Genomic DNA, 19,317 nt, shown 5'->3' with positions numbered 1-19,317 from the left:
TCTTTCAGAAACAGTATCTTTACCTCAACAAGGTAGGGATAAAGTTGCGTATGCTCTACCCTCTCCAAATTCCACTTGAGGGATTACAATGGGTATGTTATTGATGAATAGGGCTATAATTTTTTATTTTTTTAAAAAAAATGTATGTTGTTGTTGTGTTGTAAATAGGTTTATTGATTATTAGTCATTTGTATTATAGTTTCTGTATTTTAAGCCTTCCGTTTACCAAACGACCCCTTATTTCACTCCACATCCGACGGCTACAAATCAAACACATAGCCAAAAATACAATTAAAAAAATAAAAGGTCAAAGAACACACTAGTACAAAAAAAGGTTACAGTTTTGCAAAATCCTGTGGGTCTCTCTCACTTTATTATTTAAAAAACAACCCCGAGTTTTTAGCTGACATTTGCAGAAAAGTGAAAAACCATGGGCAGTTTTTATCTGTATAATCACAAAACCAATAATCCTCCCACAGCTTAAAAAAACCAGCTCCTCAATCTTGTATAAACCAAAACTTTCTCTCTTATCTCAAACCATTCACAAAAGTGCACTCTCAAAAAAAAAAAAAAAAAAACAAAGATTGAAACTTTATTCAGTAAAAAAGAAGGCTTGGTACTCTGGTGATGTTTACTTAACTTTCTTTCTTGTTTAGTGTAATTAATAATTCTGTTTTTAAGTACCATTTTGGCCCATAGGATTAGATAATTGTGTTTATCATAAGATTTTGGCTTGTGGGGTTTTCAAGATTTGATTTTTTAATTTTATTATTTTGATGGATTCTGGTAGTATATATTCAAATATGAGTCCTAGTATGTTAGGATTAGAAATGTCATTGCACCATCAAATCCCTCAACAACAGAACCCTCATCACCACATGCAGCCCCAACCCCCACCCCCACCCCCACCCCACCCCCAACCATCACCCCACCCCATAGTTTATCAAGAAACTGCTAAAAATAGTTTCCCATTTGGTAACAAGGCTAAAAACCAAAGCTTGAATTTTAGTGATGATGATGAGCCTAACAATAGTGCTGATGATGGGAAAAGGAGCAATAGTAATAGTAATAGTAATGGTAAATCTTGTCCATGGCAAAGAATGAAGTGGACTGATAATATGGTTAGGTTGTTAATTATGGTTGTTTATTATATTGGTGATGAAGTTGGTTCTGAAGGAAATAATACCAATAATGACCCTAGTGGAAAAAAGAAAAGTGGTGGTGGGGTTTTGCAAAAGAAAGGTAAGTGGAAATCAGTTTCAAGGGCAATGATGGAAAGAGGATTTTATGTGTCACCACAACAATGTGAAGATAAATTTAATGACTTGAATAAGAGGTATAAGAGGGTTAATGATATTCTTGGTAAAGGTACTGCTTGTAGAGTTGTGGAGAATCAAAGTTTGCTTGAAACAATGGATCATTTGTCACCAAAAATGAAAGAAGAAGTGAAGAAGTTGTTGAATTCTAAGCACTTGTTTTTTAGAGAAATGTGTGCTTATCATAATAGTTGTGGTCATAATGCTAGTGGGAGTACACCAATTGTTGAGTCTCATCAAAACCAAGTAGAGCAACAAAGGTGTTTGCATTCATCAGAAAATGCAAATGCAAAAATTGAGGCTAGTTTTGCAAAAGGGCCAAAAATGCAAAAAGTGGCTAGTGGGGAAAATGATGACGAGGATGATGATGAGGACGATGATGAAGATGAGGAGGACGACGATGATGAGGTGTCAGGTCACCCCCAACACCACCATGGCCACGACGACGACGATGGCGTGGATGAAAGATCAAGAAAGAGGCAAAAAATTGGATCTTTATTATCACCAATGATACAACAATTGAGTACAGAATTGGCTAATGTGAGTCCACTTGAGAAGAGGCAATGGCTAAAAACTAAAATGATGCAATTGGAAGAACAACATGTTGGCTATTTGTGTCAATCTTTTGAGCTACAAAAACAAAGATTGAAATGGGAGAAATTTACAAGCAAAAAAGAAAGGGAAATGGAAAGGGAAAAGCTTATAAATGAGAGGAAAAAATTGGAGAATGAAAGAATGGTGCTTTTGTTGAAGCAAAAAGAGCTTGAGCTTCTTGATTTTCATCCAAATGTTAATAATAGAAATAGTGATCCTTCTTCTGTTACTGGATGAAAAGTTGTTGATCAGATACAATATGTAAATAATATATAATATGCTTTTGTCTAGTGTTTTCCAAATTTGAATCTTGAATCAAGTCTTTTTTAGTTTCTTCAATTTGTCTGTTCTGCTTTTAGTTTTTATCTTATATAAATCACATTTTTTGTACTTCTGCATTTATTATCATTTGTTTTGTTTTCTTCTGCTTTTTCTTTCTTTGGAGTGACAGGTGTCTCGATTCTTGAATTGTCTGTATTACAAGTACCATATCATCATATATTATTGTAAAGACCAAATAAAGATAATTGAAGAGAATATGAGCAACTAACTAAGATGCTGTAAAGATTGAATTTTCAATACTGACATGAAGCAAAACTTAGTGATGACAAAATAAATTTTAAAAAAGGAGGACATTGTCTGTATTACAAGTACCATATCATCATATATTATTGTAAAGACCAAATAAAGATAATTGAAGAGAATATGAGCAACTAACTAAGATGCTGTAAAGATTGAATTTTCAATACTGACATGAAGCAAAACTTAGTGATGACAAAATAAATTTTAAAAAAGGAGGACACACGCCCAGTGGGACTCGAACCCACAATCGCTTGATTAGAAGTCAAGCGCCTTATCCATTAGGCCATGGGCGCTTCTTGTGCTACATTAGAAGAGTTCTTATTTTATATATGGGAAAATTCCTACAAAAAACCATCGAAGGCTTAGTGATCCGTATATTTATTAGCTCAATTCATTTTGACCCATTCAATATATTCTATCTAAAAATTGGGCTAATTAGGCTAGATATCTCGTTCTAATTAACTCGTCAGAGAGTTTGTCAAAATATTTATATGTTACATATAGTCATAACTCATAGTAAAGAAGTTGTTTTATTTCGTGATTAAAACAAATTATAACAAAAGAAATAATCAAATTAAAACTTGGTAAAATTGGACGGGTTCAGTCGTGATCCATCATTCAATAGATTTTGATTTTTTGACCCAATCAATCAATGACCTGCTCTTTTATTGAGTGCAACCTATTTCAACCATCCAAATTCAGTCTAACCCATCCATTTGACTCCCCCAATTTTATAACTAACTTAATATTGATCTTATTTAATTCAATTAACTTTAGGTTCAACTACGACTTAGTCTCAAGCAAAGTAGGATTGGCTATATATATATTATTATCCTTGTTATTTATTTTGAAACCATCTCCCGTCTTCGAATAATAAGAGCATCTCTCAATACTTAAATATTTATGCCTGAAGCGAATTTTAGAGAAACTGCTATCAAATATTTATTAAATTTTAATTTACAGAAACCTTGTACATTTTTATATTGAAACTAGTGGCTTATAAGTGATCTCGAACAAGATTGAAGGATAGCTTGCAAACGTTGAACATAAAAATAACAAAACTTCTTTTTTTCTTTTCAACAAGGCCATTGATAGCCTAACCAAGTAAGCAAGAATCAGAGTTAATTATTACTCCTCCAGGATCAATTTTAGTTAACACTATTTCCTTTTTAACCTGCTCCAAAAATAATAACATGCTTTTAGATTTGAGCAACTTTAAAATTTCTCATTTGCCCCTTAGTAACATGTTATGACATATCTAAGACCATAGAATGTGACACTTTTGAGTCAGAGGCTTAGTGCTCAAGGGCACCACCAGTAATAATGACCAACTCTGTTTGGACTGATTTCATTTCAATATTCAGTAATTTGGAACTTTAGATTAGAATTTGTCTACCTTTTTTTACTGACATAAATCTTCAAACAAAGACTCCTGGCAATGTGAATGACAACACACTTGGAAACTTTTTATTACTAATATCAGAATAACATGTTTCTGCAGGCAAATAAGGTAAAAGGACTTAACAAAATAGCTTGTTATGGACATCTTCATAACAACCAAGATGACAAATAAACAAGACACCTATACTTGAACTTAGAGAAAAGACACCATTCTCATTTTTTTCTTCTAATTTTCTTAACTAGTGCAAGTTTGTCCACAAACATTGCCCACATTATACAGTTACTATAGGAAACCACATATTACAGCTACCAAAAACTTATATTAGAACCTCACTTGTGATGGCTTTAACACTCTACCATCACACCCGAAAAAAAGAGGATAACTAAAAGCTTAATCTTCAAGTTCAATAATCTTAACCACTGATGCGTCTCCGACTTTCTGGCAGATGACAACTCGGTCGTGGGACTTAACAACTCCTGAGGCCTTCCCATGATCAAGGGCAACTTTCAGCACCGACTCATTTGATGCGTTTGTAGACTCGGCCTATGGAAACAATAGGTAGTTTGAGATTAGGCCCACCGGAAACAAGAAGGTTTAATTGAGATTGTCATGATGGGAGGAAAAGAAGCAGATTATGATCTCGTTTCGCCTAGCTGATTTAAAGTAACTAATAAGCATTCAAGTGCTAAAACTGATCTAATAAATAAGCAGTTACGTGTTTGGATAAAAGTGTTGAAAATAATAATAAGAGCTGAAGTATCTTTACATAAAAAAGAATGAATGACGGAAATAGAATAGGGAAATAATTAAAAATTGTATGTTTTAAGAAGAGTATTTTGGAGATTACAAAAGATATTAGGGATAAAATTGCAGAAGCCTTGGTCAGTAAAATCATAAATTGGGAGTGACAAACTCATGGCCTATAACAGATTTTGGCTTATAGGTACTTTTGGTATTTCCAAACACGTAAGTACGCCAGAAAGTGCTTTGTTAGTTTGACCGGCTTATAAGCTTTAGCCAAACATGTTATTCCTATATCAGAAGCAAGATTCATGTACATAAAACTTGTAGGGAACGTGGGATGCAGTTGACTCTTTCAACAAATTTAGGCCTACTAAATAGTTTTTAGAAGGTAATAATTGCAATTCAAACAAATAGAGCGATCTGAACTGTCTTTAAGTTGTAATTTTTTTGAGAAGGTTATAATTTCATTTATTAGCAGTAAGAAAGTCCACGGATTATTCTATCGGCCTAATTTTACAACTGAAAAACACTTCCATACAGCTCAAAGATGACTAAAGAACAATTTTTCCAACTAAGACACCAAAATATGAGACATATTACAACTGTGAGGTGATACAAACCAAATAAATACACAGTGATGCAAACAGAAAATATGGAACACCAAGATGACGAGACTTACAGGATGTCGAGGATCAGCAAGCATTGGGAAAAGACCCCTCACAATAAGGGACTGCCTTGCCTGAACATGGAGAAGTTAAAAATATACAAAACCCGTCAGCTTCAGTGTCGATGAAATAAAAGGAATAAGGAACAACTTTCACATTTTTTAGGGGTATACCTCAAATGCGCCGCTAAAACTCCATTTCAATTGATTTGTCTTGAGTCGAGGAATTACAACAGACAATACTGGCATTGTTGGCCTATATTTGGCTATCAAACTGTGCACATAAAAATAAAACTTTACAGCTCTTAGTAATAAAGATTTAGTTGAAATTCTAAGAAGTCTGGTATGAACAAGAGAGATTACCGTGCTGCCCTTCCAGATGAAGTGAAACAAATAATTACTGATGCTTTCACCTTAATTGCTGCCCGCACCTAAATGGGAAGGGGATATACAGTTATATCTGCAAAACTTGTGCCTGAACGAAGCAAGCAATTAAATTTCCAGAATTCTCACCGCTGAGGAAGCAATTGATTCCAGGTGTGACATGGGTTCCCCGACAAATTTGACTGTCCTCTTGAAGTATAGATCTTGGTTAAAAGCCTTCTCCGCCTGGACGGAAATTAATTGTTAATTAAGGCTACTCACCATACTCTCTGAAACAAAAACCCAGAAGGTGGTACTTGCCACACCAAGAGGGGATGGGGACTAATAGGATGTCTGGCCAAACTTCCAAAATCTGCTTATTTTGAAAATTTGTTGGCTAGCAGTTTGTGTTTGGCCAATTAAATTTAAAAAATCACTTCTGCCAGTATTAGAGTACCTTATGTTTGACCAATGTTCCAAAAGTGCTTTTAGGGAAAAGCTACTTTTATTAACTTCGGAAAAACAACTTCCGGTACTACTCAGAAGCACTTACTTACTTTTCTCCTGAAAGCTTGGCCAAACACATGAACTTTCTAAAATAAGCACTTTTGGCTCCCAGAAGCTTGGCCAAACAGGCTATAAGAGTATCCCTCATCCCAAAAGGTGATGCCAAAGAAATAACAATTGTTCCCTTTTAAAAGACAAAAGACAGATATGCATAGATTCTCTTATTCACACAAAGTTTCAGGAAAAAATGAAAATCACCTCAGCACAAATTCTTCCAACAGTTGAAATAGTCTCAATAGGGTATAATCCACGTAGAGTCTCAGCACCAAGAAGAATTGCATCAGTCCCTGCACAAATGTTAAATGTCAAAAGTTACTACCAGAAACAAAGACAAAAGGAACTCAAAATCTTCAGAGACACTAGAGGAGAGTAGAACCAGTTAAGATGGGCAGCAAGATTATTACCATCTAAGACAGCATTAGCGACATCTGTTGCTTCAGCACGAGTTGGCCTAAGATTGTCAGTCATACTATCAACAACACGTGTTACTACAGCAGGCTTGCCAGACATGTTACACTTGTGCAGAGCTGCTTTCTGGAATAAGAACACCTGTGTACCACTCAAAAGTTAGTCGAATGATGATCCTACTACAAAATGAAGATTATAATGCCATTTAGAATTTTGGTGTCAACTGAAAATAACGGCAAGAAGAGGCTCACTGTCTCGCTGATTATACATGATTTACAAAAGAAGGTGCCTGAATTCTGAAGAAGAAAACTTACCTTCTCAGGTGGGAGATCTATACCAAGGTTTCCACGTGAAAGGATGATGCCATCAGCCTCTTGGAGTATCTCATCAAAATGTGTTAAGCCCTACATAAATTGCCCAAGGAAAGAAGTCAATTGCAAGCCTCTTGGAGTATCTCATCATGTTATTCAATATCAACCTCACAAAGAAGTATCCAGAAGAAAATGATCAGAAAGAAAATAACATTTTACCAACTAACCTCTTCACTTTCAATTTTGGCAAAGATCTGAGTTTGGCTTAGATCACCCAGCTTAGATAAGAATTCACGAGCCTGAATTTAAGAAAAATATAACAATGAGGTCGATTTGGTATTCGAGCTGTTATAGACCTGAATAAATAAATAATGTTAGATAAACAGAAGGAAATAAATAGAAAACTGTGAAATCATTACCTCACGAACATCCTCAGCATGCCTCGTAAATGATAACGAAAGAAAATCAATTTTGTTTTTGACACCCCATGTGCTAATAATCTGATTCAATTAGCATGTCAAAAACATCACAATCAAAAAGAAGACAGAGAAATAAGTTGCTCAAGGGAGGGATAATCGTCATAATTCAAAGATAATATGCTTGCATTAACATTGAAGTAGTACAGTAATTAGCCAACACTACAAGTACCAAGGACAACAAGAAACACTTATAACTCTTTCCAAGTGTAATATAAGTTAAAACTTTCTACACCAAGAGAAAGGACATAACTTCGGGACAGGCAAGGTAGTCAATGTGGATATTGATCAGACAAGTATAAACATTGTTGGCGGTGCTTCATACAAAAGCTATTGCAAATGAGTAGGTCCCACCAATCCATGTTTACGTAACTAAACAAAAATCCCATCCATCATAAGACTCATCTGGTTCATACACCACAAAGCCCAAATACATTTTCCAGTGGATAGATAAGTCAATTTGAACATTATTATTAAGTGCCCAAGTCCCAAAAATACACATCCATATTTACTCAACCACCAAGTTCTCGCACAAATATTTCCATAACCATGTGAGCTTGTAACATGGTATGCACTATATGCACACATAATGAACAAGATGAGTTTTATCGGTTCTCTGAAGTTTGAGTAACTTACCTCCTTATCTTTATCTGAGAGGGTAGGTAAATCAATATGAATCTGAGCAGCATGCAGAGTGAACAATGACCCAGTTATTGTAGCAGAGTTCTTTACCAAGCAAACTACATCATCCCCTTTCACTTGATCTACCTGTCCAACCACATTTCGAATTCTTAATCAGTGGATTCAAACAAACATTATAGCCTGTTTGGCCAAGCTTCTCCAAGGTCAAAAGTGTTTTTTCCCTCAATAAAGGTGCTTGTTTTCAAAGTTCAGGTGTTTGACCAACCTTTTAAGAGAAGAAAAGGTGTTTTGAGCAGAAGCATAAGCGGAAAAAAGTAGCTTCTCCCCAAAAGTACTTTTTTGAATTGATTAGCCAAACACAAACTACTTCTCACGAAAAGTACTTTTTTGAAAAACACTTTTCAAAATAAGCTGATTATAGAAGCTTGACCAAACAAGCTACTAAACTGCAGTCTTATTGGAGAAGTAGAAATGTGAAAATGGTCTTTATAAAAAAAAATCATAATTGTGCAGTTGCAGACACATTGCAACTCATTGATCAACTTAAACATAAACAGCACTAGCTAAACTCGAGGATTAAGAAAACACAGGGTTGCGGGGGAAAAAAAGTAGGCTTTCTATGTTACCTCCAGCCACACAGATGTCGTTTCACTTCCCGTAAAGAGGTATTGACCAATAAAAATGGTGTCTCCCTTCTTCACTGCCTGCAAGAAAAATTAACATCATAATTTAGTATCATGAAGGACATTCACCCCTCCCAATCCACAATATTGATGTTCTCTTGAAAATATGACAAAAATGATCCCTTATGTTTGATGATGTTCAAAATAGTCCCTTAAGTATGCATTGAAGTTTGAACAGTTTTGGTCCGTCAAGTTTGTCAAAAGGTAACACTTTATTTCTCCATCAATATTTACCAAACTCTGTTTATTAGATTAGACAGAAACAACAGGAAAAAAAAGATTTAATCATAAACACCAAGAAAGTTCCATCAAATCCTAAAATATGCAATACACTAGACACTAACAAAATAAAAAATAAAAATAGCGGAAATATACTTCAAAGAGCTGCACGGGACTCTAGAAATAAATAAAAAATGGCAGAAATTACAAGAATTGTACCTCTAAGTTTGAGTTCACGCTAATTTTCTTTTTTATCATAGTTCCATTAAATCTAACAGAAAGTGTTCGGTATTTGACTGAGACTAAAAGTGTTAGCTTTTTTAGCAAACTTAAAGGACCAAACTGTTCAATGCATACTTAAGAGACTATTTTAAACCTACCCTCAAACATGAGAGACAACTTTTGTCATTTTCTCATGTTCTCTCCATCAAATTCAGATTGAATTTGCGATTTTCATTTCCAGTGGAAACACTCTTTTGTTTACCAAAACACACTGCGCCGAAAAAGGCAAAGCAAAGACAATAGATTGGAACTAACTGAACCTTGGATAAGCCATCAAAATTGATTGGGAACACTTCAGAAGATGCTTCCTGGCCTTTATCAGGAGTAAGAGTAACAGTTTCATCTGCCTTAAGTGAAATAGCTTTCTCACTTTTGTTAACAACTGTCAGCTCTGGACCGGCAGTATCTAGCATGACCTGGCAAGATAAAAACAAGATAGTTTTAATACCCTTTTTCGAGTTACTGGACAATGCTCAACATGTGCAATGACATAGTCGTAACTAAATCTGCATATAAAGACTATGCTCAATGTGCTGTTAATTAAGCACATATGCAAGATAAAACATCCTTTGTCTAAAAAATAACGACATTACTACTATGTGATGATTCACTCAGTTTATTTAAGTATCCCAATTAAACATTTTAAAAATATTTATTAAAAACTAAAACTTGTGATTTATAGAACATCTTATATAGTTTTTACATACATAATTCTTTTTTTAAAAAGGTTAGTAGCACTTTTAGTCCCTCCATTAGTGATAAATTCTGATTTTAGTCTCTGTGTTATCTGTCTACACACATTTGACCTTCACTTAATTGGAACATGCACTTTTGATCCCTTTGCTTGTGAAATATTCACAAATTTACATGATTACCAGTTGTTCCACCTACGTTAAGCTTATACTATTACTCCATATTCGTTAGTAATACAGTTCTAAAAATATTCCAAACACAACATATTTCCTACATAAAGCGACCAAGAACACACATTTCAATAAGTTGAACCAATAAGTAGGTACCAAAAGTGCTATTATCCCTATTTAAAAAAATAAAGCAGTTTCCAAATCACACTAAAAAAATAGATTTGTTGACCCTTTAGTTCAACAGCCCACCATTCTTTTTAAAACAAGGGAGTGTATTGTTTACCTTTGTCAAATCAACACATCTACAAAGACCAGGACAAACAACGCATCCTTAGCTAGTTACTCCCTCCGTCCCAATTTAGGTAGCACTTTGTTTTTTATCGAGAGTCAATTTGACTAATATACGAAGTTAAATTAGATTAGACTAACTCAATATTGTAAAACTAAAATTTAGATATTCAAAAATTATACGAAAAAGTACCATAAGTTGCAATTCTTCCCATGCAATTTGACGAAAAAATATATCTTAAAAGATTGATCAAAATATACATTGTTTGAATCTCAAGAAGCAAAAAGTGTCAAATAAGTTGGAATATAGGGAATAACATTTAAAAAGATTATACTTACAGCACAGAGTTTTCTTGTGCTCTTAATAGCACCCTTCAAGTTCTCCAAAGTCTCCTGGTGATACTCCGGATCACCCAATGAAAAATCAAATCTTGCCACTACAAATCCAAGAAAACCAACGATCAGAAACAAGAGCAAGTTACACATTTGACCGGTTGGCCAGAAATAATTACATTAACAAGCCAAACATACAAAACTATACACTATGATGTATCAAAAATGGAGTTGATTTCTTGGATGGTCACTCAATTAACAGTTATTATCTCAGAAAGTTTCCTTCAACAAAGAAAGTGACTTTCTGAGATAATAATTATAGTTGAGTGATCATATAAGAAATCAACTCTTAATGCATACATTTGCTTGGCTAATATTTTGGTGGGCGGTTATTTATGTAAATTTCTCCCAAAAAACAACCCTTTTACTGTTTTACACTATTCATCACAAACATCTCTAAAAATTACAAAAAACAGCAAAGTTGAAGTTTCAAGAAATTACCAGACATTCCAGCTTTAAGACATGCTGAAATAACCTCAACAGATCGAGATTTTGGACCCAAAGTTCCAACAATCTTTGTCATTGCTGGAAAAAAACTCTACCAAAATTCCAAAAAAAAAAAAAAAAAAAAAAAAAAAAAAAAGGAACCCCATGAGTCATTATTAACAGTAATACATAAATCATATGAGAAATAAAAGATCTAATTAAGTACTTACAGCTTTGGATGGCTCCAAGATTGAAGCCATCCTAATAGGTTCTTCAAGAAGTAAGTGATTTGAATGCATGGTTTATTTTTAGTGGAAAATTAATAAATTGATCAGTTTTTGTGAAGAAACAAGAAAAAGTATAAGCTTTTTTATAGAGAAATGAGATCACAGTCAAAAACTGAATAGTTTGGTATGGTTTGCGGTCATTTTTGTATAGAAGACTGTGTGCTAAGCACGGGCCACTTTTTCATAATAAGAGTTACCTTATTAAAAAAAAATATGCATATTAAGAAATTAATAATATAATTTGATTAAATTACTCTTATGTAATAAAAATAAATTAAATTTCCTCTTGATTAGAGCATGCATGAGTAGTAATCCTTTTGAGAATGAGAATCCAACAATAGCAAATTACTATGTGGCTTTTCCGGTCATTATATAGATGTTACTTTAACTTGTCAGTTTTTATCTAAGGGTAGAGTGAAAAAAACTAGTCAATTTATGTCTTTGTTTCCTAAGATGACACTTATTATGGGATAATTATTTTTTGCTAAGGTGACACTTATTATGAGACGGAGGGAGTATAAAATAAAATCTCTCATTCAGTTGTATGGTGATAGTGACTAACTACTAAATTTAAGATATGTATCATATTGTGATAGTGGAAGATAATTTTGATGAATTTAATTCTAAGTTAAATTTATTTAACTTTGATGAATTTGATTTCTTACAATTTGTGAAAGTTTTAGATAAAAGTAGAATAATGTCAAATATATTGAAATGACCCATAGTAAAAAGGGTCAATTGATTTTGTAGTCCAATGTTTGTTTTTAAATTTTATGTTTTCGATTTACATATAAGAAAGGTATTAAAATGACAAATAATAAATCTTTTAAGGATCATTTTCTTCTATTTAAATCGTATATGGTCTAGTTAACCACTTTAGGGCCATATAAATACAAAAATATGGCTTACATTAGACAAAAAAAAAAAGTGGTGTAATCTGATCTCCTACATCCTACTAAAAGAACTTTAACATACGTTCATGGGCGGAGCCAGGTTGGGCTCAGGGGGCGAACCCCCTTTCGATGAAAAATTACACTAATTATATATGGTGAAAATTATTTTTTATGTATATATAGTACATGTTGAATTCTCTTTGACTTCTTCATGTGTTTACTTCTTTATATTTGAATCCTCTTATTGAAAATTCTGGCTGCGCCACTGCATACAGTGATACTAAGTTGTTGATGAGGACACTAGGAGACCCATGTGGCCATGTCTGAGACACAATTTTAGAGAGCAAAATAGGGTGACCAACATTAGCTAAGGAAGGAACTAAAAGAAGATTTTTTATCATATTCTTTACGAGTTACGAGTTACGACTTACGACTTACGACTTACGACAGGAATTATTAAAATTTCTAATTCCATGTGCTACGGCCCTTTGTTTTTAACGCCCTCTAATTAATCCTTGGCTGCTGTAATTGACACCAAAACCGGCTACTCAATGATGCTGGTCACAATGAGGCAACTATTTTTTTTATTAAACACAATGACCAGTCAAAATGAAATGTTTGGTCTAGTCGTTTAGATACTTTTGAAAAAGGTACATTAAAAGTAGATACATAAATCATGTAAATGAGAACTTCAATAGGAAGATACATTGTTGCATACTCTCTCCGTCTCATAATAAGTGCTACCTTAATTAAAAACACGCATATTAAGAAATCAATAATGCAATGTAAAGTTTACCAAATTACCCCTATATAATAAAAAGGCTTAATGCATATGCAGTCCCCTAAACTTGTTTTTTTTTTTTTTTTCCTTTTGGCACCTCAACTAATTGTTGTTCCTATTGCAAAAATTAAATTGTGGTAATGAAGGTGAAGTAATATTTTAGACGTGTGGTAAGCTATTCTTTAGGTCATGGATGTGTCGGTTTCTGCTGGTTTTACTCTTCCACTGCAAGCTTAATTAAGAGCCTATTCTTTTTTTCCCTCTCAATTGCTGTTAATCTTAGCTAAAAGATGACATAATTAAATTAGAATATATATTAGCATGTTGCTACATTGAAGATAGAATACTATATAAGTCAACTTGTGTTTGATAGACACACTTGAGGACGAGTTCAGGGGTTCAATAGGAACAATACTTAGTTAAGGTGTCAAAATGGAAAAAAGAGACTAGTTCAGGGGGCTGCATATGCATTAAGCCTAATAAAAACAAGTTATTTTTACCTCTTGATTAGAGCATACATAAGAAGTAAACCTTTTGACATTAGGAATCCAACAATACCAAGTTATGATGTGACTTTTTCAACCATCATTTAGATGTTATTTTATTGTGCAAGGGTAGAATTGGAAAAAACCAGCCTATTTATGCCTTAATTTCCTAAGGTGACACTTATTATGGAACAAATTTTTTTAGCTAAATTGATATTTATTATGGGACGGAGAGAGTATATTATAACGTAAAACGTAATAATGAGGAAAAAGTCGTCTATAGTTTTCTACTTTCAATGTGTTACGATTCTATAATTTGACCTTCAGGTTTTAACGTCTATGATTTTCTTAAATACTTTTAATTGTAAAAAAAGTTACTGCAAAGTGCAAAATTTTCTACGGTCAGTCGAGGAGAAAGTCTTACGCACAAAAGATAAAGAACAATATTAAAATGACAGACAATAAAGTAAAGAGAAGAAAACACATTCATATTATTAACGACTTTTTTTTGGTGTATAGTTCTTTTCCAAGAGATCTAGACTTAGGTAGGGCCAATTACAATATAAGGACGAGGGTTGCAATACACGGGTTAAAAAGAAAATGGAAGTGTTTCAATAATAAATAGTACTAATAAACAAGTGTGTATAACTAGAGATAATATTATGAGCTGGAATGTGAGTGTTCGATCTAGCTTAACATTCGTTCCTGTATATATAAGTAGTTTGACCACTGCAATTAATTTGTCAATGATTCGTGACACTCAGCCAAAACAAAGGCATTGCATTGGCATTTAACACTTTGCCAAAATGATCCTCAATCCACTATAATGCCCAACCTAGTATGCCATTATGAGATAGTTAAAGCAATAAGAAGAACAACATTTTTTTTTCTTCAAATGTGGTATAAATTATACATGTTGCACATATAATAATCTTCTATTACCTATGTTTCCTGTCTTGCCATGATTAACGAATCCAATATCTCCTTTCTTTTGGTGTTTGACCTTTTGGCATTTCAGTTCAATCTCAACTATTCATATGTCAACGTATTTCATTATTTCACATTCTAATAAACTAATTAACTTAGAAATATTATTTGCAAACCAATAGATTTTAAGAGTGTATGTTTTCACCATTACAACACTACTTCATCCACGTTCACTAAATCACCGCTAATCTTTATTGTCGCCAACATTATCCACTACCACCAACGCAGCCGATCACCACAGTTAATTATCACCATCGGTCATGATTTACAATCATTAGCCATCACCATCAATCACCATTAGAGCCACTACTCACTATCGACAATCAACACCATCAACCACTATTATATATAGCCAATCACCATTAGTCGTCAAACTGTTCTGCAATGACATAATTTGTCCAAATATTTAGATTGTCATAGCGAAATATTGCTATAGAAAACATTAACTAAAACATCATATAAAAAGGAGTTCGGAACCAAAATGACTCCAAAAAAAAAAAAAAAATTGAACCAAAATACCCCAACAAAAAAAAAGATTACATAAGTACCTTTAGCGCAGTATTTTACTGCTCTAAAGCACTTAACCGTGACGGAGCCGTTAAGTGCTTTAGCGCAGTAAAATACTGCGCTAAACCAAATTGTCTCTCTCCTATAGCGCAGTATTTTACTGCGCTATAGGAGTCCACCATAAAATCCGATCGGCTCCACCACTGGTCCCTCCAGTGGCGTTAAAAAAAATTCAAAAACACCATTGGAGGCGATTTTAGGTGGTCCCCACATAAAAAACGTCGTTTTCTATTAATTTTCGTCGAGAAAGTTTAGATTCTTGGTATATTCAAATCAAGGAGCAAGATTCTAAGCTCGAATTGTGGGAAAAAACGGCGTACAACTCGATTAGCACAACTCTACAAAAAATCTTGATTAAGGTTTTCTACTATGAACTTTTGTTATATACATTATATTGTACGCATGTTTAACATTTAATCGTTGTTAATTTCCAAAAAAAAAAAACAAATTTCATTTTTTTTTTTGGCAAATTCATTGATTGTTAAATGTGTATGAATTGTTAATTTGATAAATGTTTATGAATTGTTAAGTTGTTATATGTTTATGAGTTGTTAATTTGTTAATTGTTTATGAATTGTTAATTGTTAATGAATTATTATTTTGTTAATTGATTATTTGTTAAATATTGATTATGAATTAATTAGTTGTTAAATATTGGTTATGAATTGAAAGAAGTTGATTGGTAATGAATTATTATTTCGTTAACACTTTGTTTGGATGATGTATTGTTTCATAATGTATCATATTGTGTTGTACTGTATAGGACCAAATCAGTCGTTACATAAAATAGGATCTTTCGTCGTTGCATAACGATGGATTTAACGATACGATACAATAAAATTAAAGTAACAATCAAAGCAAATATTATATTTAAACTAACAACACAATATAATACAATAGGTAACAACCATCCAAACAAGTTGTAAATGATTATGAGTTGTTAATCTATATTATTTTAAAAGCATGAATATATATGTTAAATAAAAAAAGATTATCTAAAAAAGAATAGTTAAAGTTCTTCTTTTCATAAATACATAAGTTAACGATAAAAATGTAAAGTTTGTAGGAAAATATGTGGTCGACGAATATACTCTTTTAGTCTAATTTTATCATAGTTGTGTTGGCTATTTGGTCAACTAAAAATATATCACATATTCAAAATAGAGTTTTAAACAAATATTACTGCTGAATTTCGATTCCCAAACTAATTAACTTAAAAGTCTTTGTCATCACATAATTCAAAACTAATTAACTTAAAAGTCTTTGCCAACACATATGTGTCCTTACTATCACATATTAAATTTACTGCACATTTAATATGACGAAAGTTATGTTGAAAATAATTATTTTTATTCCAATATTTGGTTGGAGAGTGAAAATAATTTTTGGAAAAGACTATCTAATGAAGATTTATACATTCAAAATAAATATTGTATTCATATAACAAGTAGATATTTTTTTTCCAAGTTTCTTATCAATAAAATATAAATAATATTATAAAAATCGACAAGAAATATTCGTGCAACGCACCTACATAGAGACTACATACCTCCAAAACATAGTAATCTCCTGTTATGTTAATTATGCCATTGTTATTTTATTTATTTGTGAAATTGTTTATCCCATGTTAATTATTCACAAGATATAATACAACATAATTCACATATTCTCTACAAATTATTTCATGGATCCGAATGTTCCCCCTGGGCCCAATGATCACCCGGGGCCCGATGATCACCCGGGGCCCGCTGATAGATAAGTATTGTCTTTGCAAGGCAACCATAGGTCAGAGTTATTATGGGCTGGTACTATAGGGATATCGACTAAGCTCCGTCCCCGTAGGCTGCAGAGAGCATGGACTCTTTTACGCGAGCGCCCCCCACAACCTTGCGTCTTAGAGATATTGTTTCGGAGCGGCATCTATCGTTGTGTGTCCGTTGGTCGGGTACAGCATGATTGGGCGCTCATTACGGCTATGGTTGAGCGGTGGAGGCCGGAGACACATACCTTCCATCTTCGCACTGGTGAGGCCACGATTACACTTCAGGATGTGGAGGTCCTTTTTGGATTGTGGGTAGATGGAGAGCCACTATACACTCGATACGAGCCTCCTCTTGGTCGGACATGGGTGACAGAGTTGACTAGGCTCACCCACTTCGTGCCTGATGCCGCGGCCCAAATATTGGGACAGAGTCGGGTTCAGCTTAGTGCACTCTGCACTTATTTGGAGGGTCTGGATCCGGTTGTGGACAACACCCAGCAGGACGATGTTGATCGTCATGCCCGTTTGTACCTGCTTATTATATTCGAGGGCATCTTGTTCCCGAACTCATCGGGTGCCTTTGTCAATTTACGTTATTTGGTTTTCTTGGAGCATTTGGACTGCTTGGGGGACTACAGTTGGGGCGGTGCTGTTTTGACGTATCTTTACAGATGCCTATGCCGAGCGTCTATTGGTGCTGTCAGAGATGTGTATGGATTTTTTGCTCTTCTCCAAGTAATATTTTAAGTGTGCGTTCCTTTAATGTAAACAAACCTCTTGAAACGACGACTAACAAATCGTATTTTCTAATACCGCTTACAGTTATGGGCGTGAGAGAGGATGCTGCCTTTTCAGCCCGTACCTAGGCATCACCTCGAGATTGACATGCCTTATGTGAGGAGGTGGACAGCGAGTTTTGACCGGGATGTGGATACGCACCACAGTATTCTTCCATTCCGGGACCAGCTTGATCACATGGCGGACGATGCGGTAAAACTATTTAACTATACATTATTAATTTAATTAAACGTCTTTTCTACTTGGTGATCACTGATTTGTATTTATATGTTATGCAACTATTTATATGGACGCCGTACGCTGCTATATTAGATGGTTTGCTGGTCTTTTGCAGGGCAGGTCAGGGGGTTTGGAGGTCGCGGTGTCCATTGATACACCTGGACATCGTAGAGGACCACATGCCCGAGCGTGTCTTACGACAGTTTGGGCATACACAGAGTATACCCCCTGACGTCCGTCATGAGCTCCGACACTACCAGCGGGACGATCGGGCTGCCGTTGATGATGATTTTCTGGCTTTCATGGCTGTCCAGCTCCACCGTTGGGAGAACAGGTTGGGCATTTTAGCGGTGGTCGGCCATTTGACTTTCATTGAGAATTACATGCGTTGGTATCATCAGATCATACGCCGATTGATCGGCAACCCAGCTTTGCGTCCCTTTAACTTTAACTTTAACCCTAGCATGTTAGGGTTAAGCATTAATTTAAAAATAACACGAAATCCTAAAAGTTAAATAACGTAAAGCTAATGACTACAAGTCTTCAAACAAAAAAGGAATTCAAGCACTTTTCAACCACTAAAATGACAATCCAAACTTTTGCGTATCCTTGAAGTATTGAGCCTACCTTATTAATCGTATAAATATAAGTAGGGTTCTATATAAAATATTAAAGTTCCGGAGTCTCAAAGCACGATTAATATACGGCTAAACTACGTAAAAAAGTGTGAAAATGTAATAAGTGACTGTTTTGGGAAAATGGTGGACTCCTATAGCGCAGTAAAATACTGCACTATAGGGGAGAGAGAAATTGGTTTAGCGCAGTAAAATACTGCGCTAAAGGTACTTATGCCACTTTTTTTTTATTGGGGCATTTTAGTTTCGGACTCTATGAAAAGTCTATCCTAAAGCAAATTTAATCGTTATAGTAAAATGTTGTTATAGAACGATGAATATTATGAATGTTTGACTATTTCGGAGTGCCAAGATTTAAATAAAAGAAAAAAAAAGGGGAAGTTATTTTTTCTTAATTTGTGTACATCTGTGTATCTTACTTGTACTGTCACCCATTCATTTGCATAAAGCTTTTTTTTTGTTTTTTAATTTTCATTTGCAATTTGTAAAGCCAAGATGGGGCCCAAATCACGTGACTCACTTACCAAACAGACTCGTCAATTGTAAACAAACATCTGTAACGTTTACCATCATCTTCACAAATGCATTCCCTTTTACCCACTTTAAGACGTATGTTAAAAGGATTTTTACAAAATTCACCGCTACTTCATCCACTTTTACACGTAATTATCACCGTTATC

General features: G+C 34.2%; 2 protein-coding genes and 1 non-coding gene across 3 annotated transcripts; 1 reads left to right on the top strand and 2 right to left on the bottom strand.

Moving 5' to 3' along the window:
- Window positions 1–532: 532 nt before the first annotated feature.
- Window positions 533–2,249, top strand: LOC132629928 (uncharacterized). Its single transcript, XM_060345352.1, has one exon. It carries the CDS (start codon window positions 777–779, stop codon window positions 2,145–2,147), a length of 1,371 nt encoding a protein of 456 aa, XP_060201335.1. The 5' UTR covers window positions 533–776; the 3' UTR covers window positions 2,148–2,249.
- Window positions 2,250–2,712: 463 nt separating this feature from the next.
- Window positions 2,713–2,785, bottom strand: TRNAR-UCU (transfer RNA arginine (anticodon UCU)). Its single transcript has one exon. It is a non-coding gene; the product is annotated as a tRNA-Arg (tRNA).
- Window positions 2,786–3,933: 1,148 nt separating this feature from the next.
- Window positions 3,934–11,632, bottom strand: LOC132629927 (pyruvate kinase 1, cytosolic-like). Its single transcript, XM_060345351.1, has 16 exons — window positions 11,454–11,632; window positions 11,239–11,335; window positions 10,744–10,841; window positions 9,514–9,669; window positions 8,696–8,773; window positions 8,064–8,195; window positions 7,371–7,451; window positions 7,179–7,250; window positions 6,955–7,044; window positions 6,637–6,781; window positions 6,431–6,519; window positions 5,816–5,911; window positions 5,666–5,733; window positions 5,477–5,576; window positions 5,318–5,377; window positions 3,934–4,437 (listed from the first exon to the last, which is right to left on the bottom strand). The coding sequence occupies exons 1-16, from the start codon at window positions 11,520–11,522 to the stop codon at window positions 4,285–4,287; spliced, it is 1,584 nt and encodes a 527-aa protein (XP_060201334.1). The 5' UTR covers window positions 11,523–11,632; the 3' UTR covers window positions 3,934–4,284.
- Window positions 11,633–19,317: the final 7,685 nt, after the last annotated feature.

This window comes from Lycium barbarum, chromosome 3 (assembly GCF_019175385.1).
Source record: "Lycium barbarum isolate Lr01 chromosome 3, ASM1917538v2, whole genome shotgun sequence".
In the NCBI taxonomy this organism is placed as follows: domain Eukaryota; kingdom Viridiplantae; phylum Streptophyta; class Magnoliopsida; order Solanales; family Solanaceae; genus Lycium; species Lycium barbarum.
Note: the sequence above shows the minus strand (reverse complement) of the source record. Positions and strands in the feature narration are given on the sequence as shown.

Excerpts from the sequence above, each read along its gene's own strand:
- LOC132629928 (XM_060345352.1), top strand. The coding sequence starts at position 777 with ATGGATTCTGGTAGTATATATTCAAATATGAGTCCTAGTATGTTAGGA.
- LOC132629927 (XM_060345351.1), bottom strand. The coding sequence starts at position 11,522 with ATGCATTCAAATCACTTACTTCTTGAAGAACCTATTAGGATGGCTTCA. Across the intron at positions 11,336-11,453 it reads TCTTGGAGCCATCCAAAGCT|AGTTTTTTTCCAGCAATGAC; the intron begins GTAAGTACTTAA and ends GAATTTTGGTAG. Across the intron at positions 10,842-11,238 it reads TCTTAAAGCTGGAATGTCTG|TGGCAAGATTTGATTTTTCA; the intron begins GTAATTTCTTGA and ends TTGGATTTGTAG.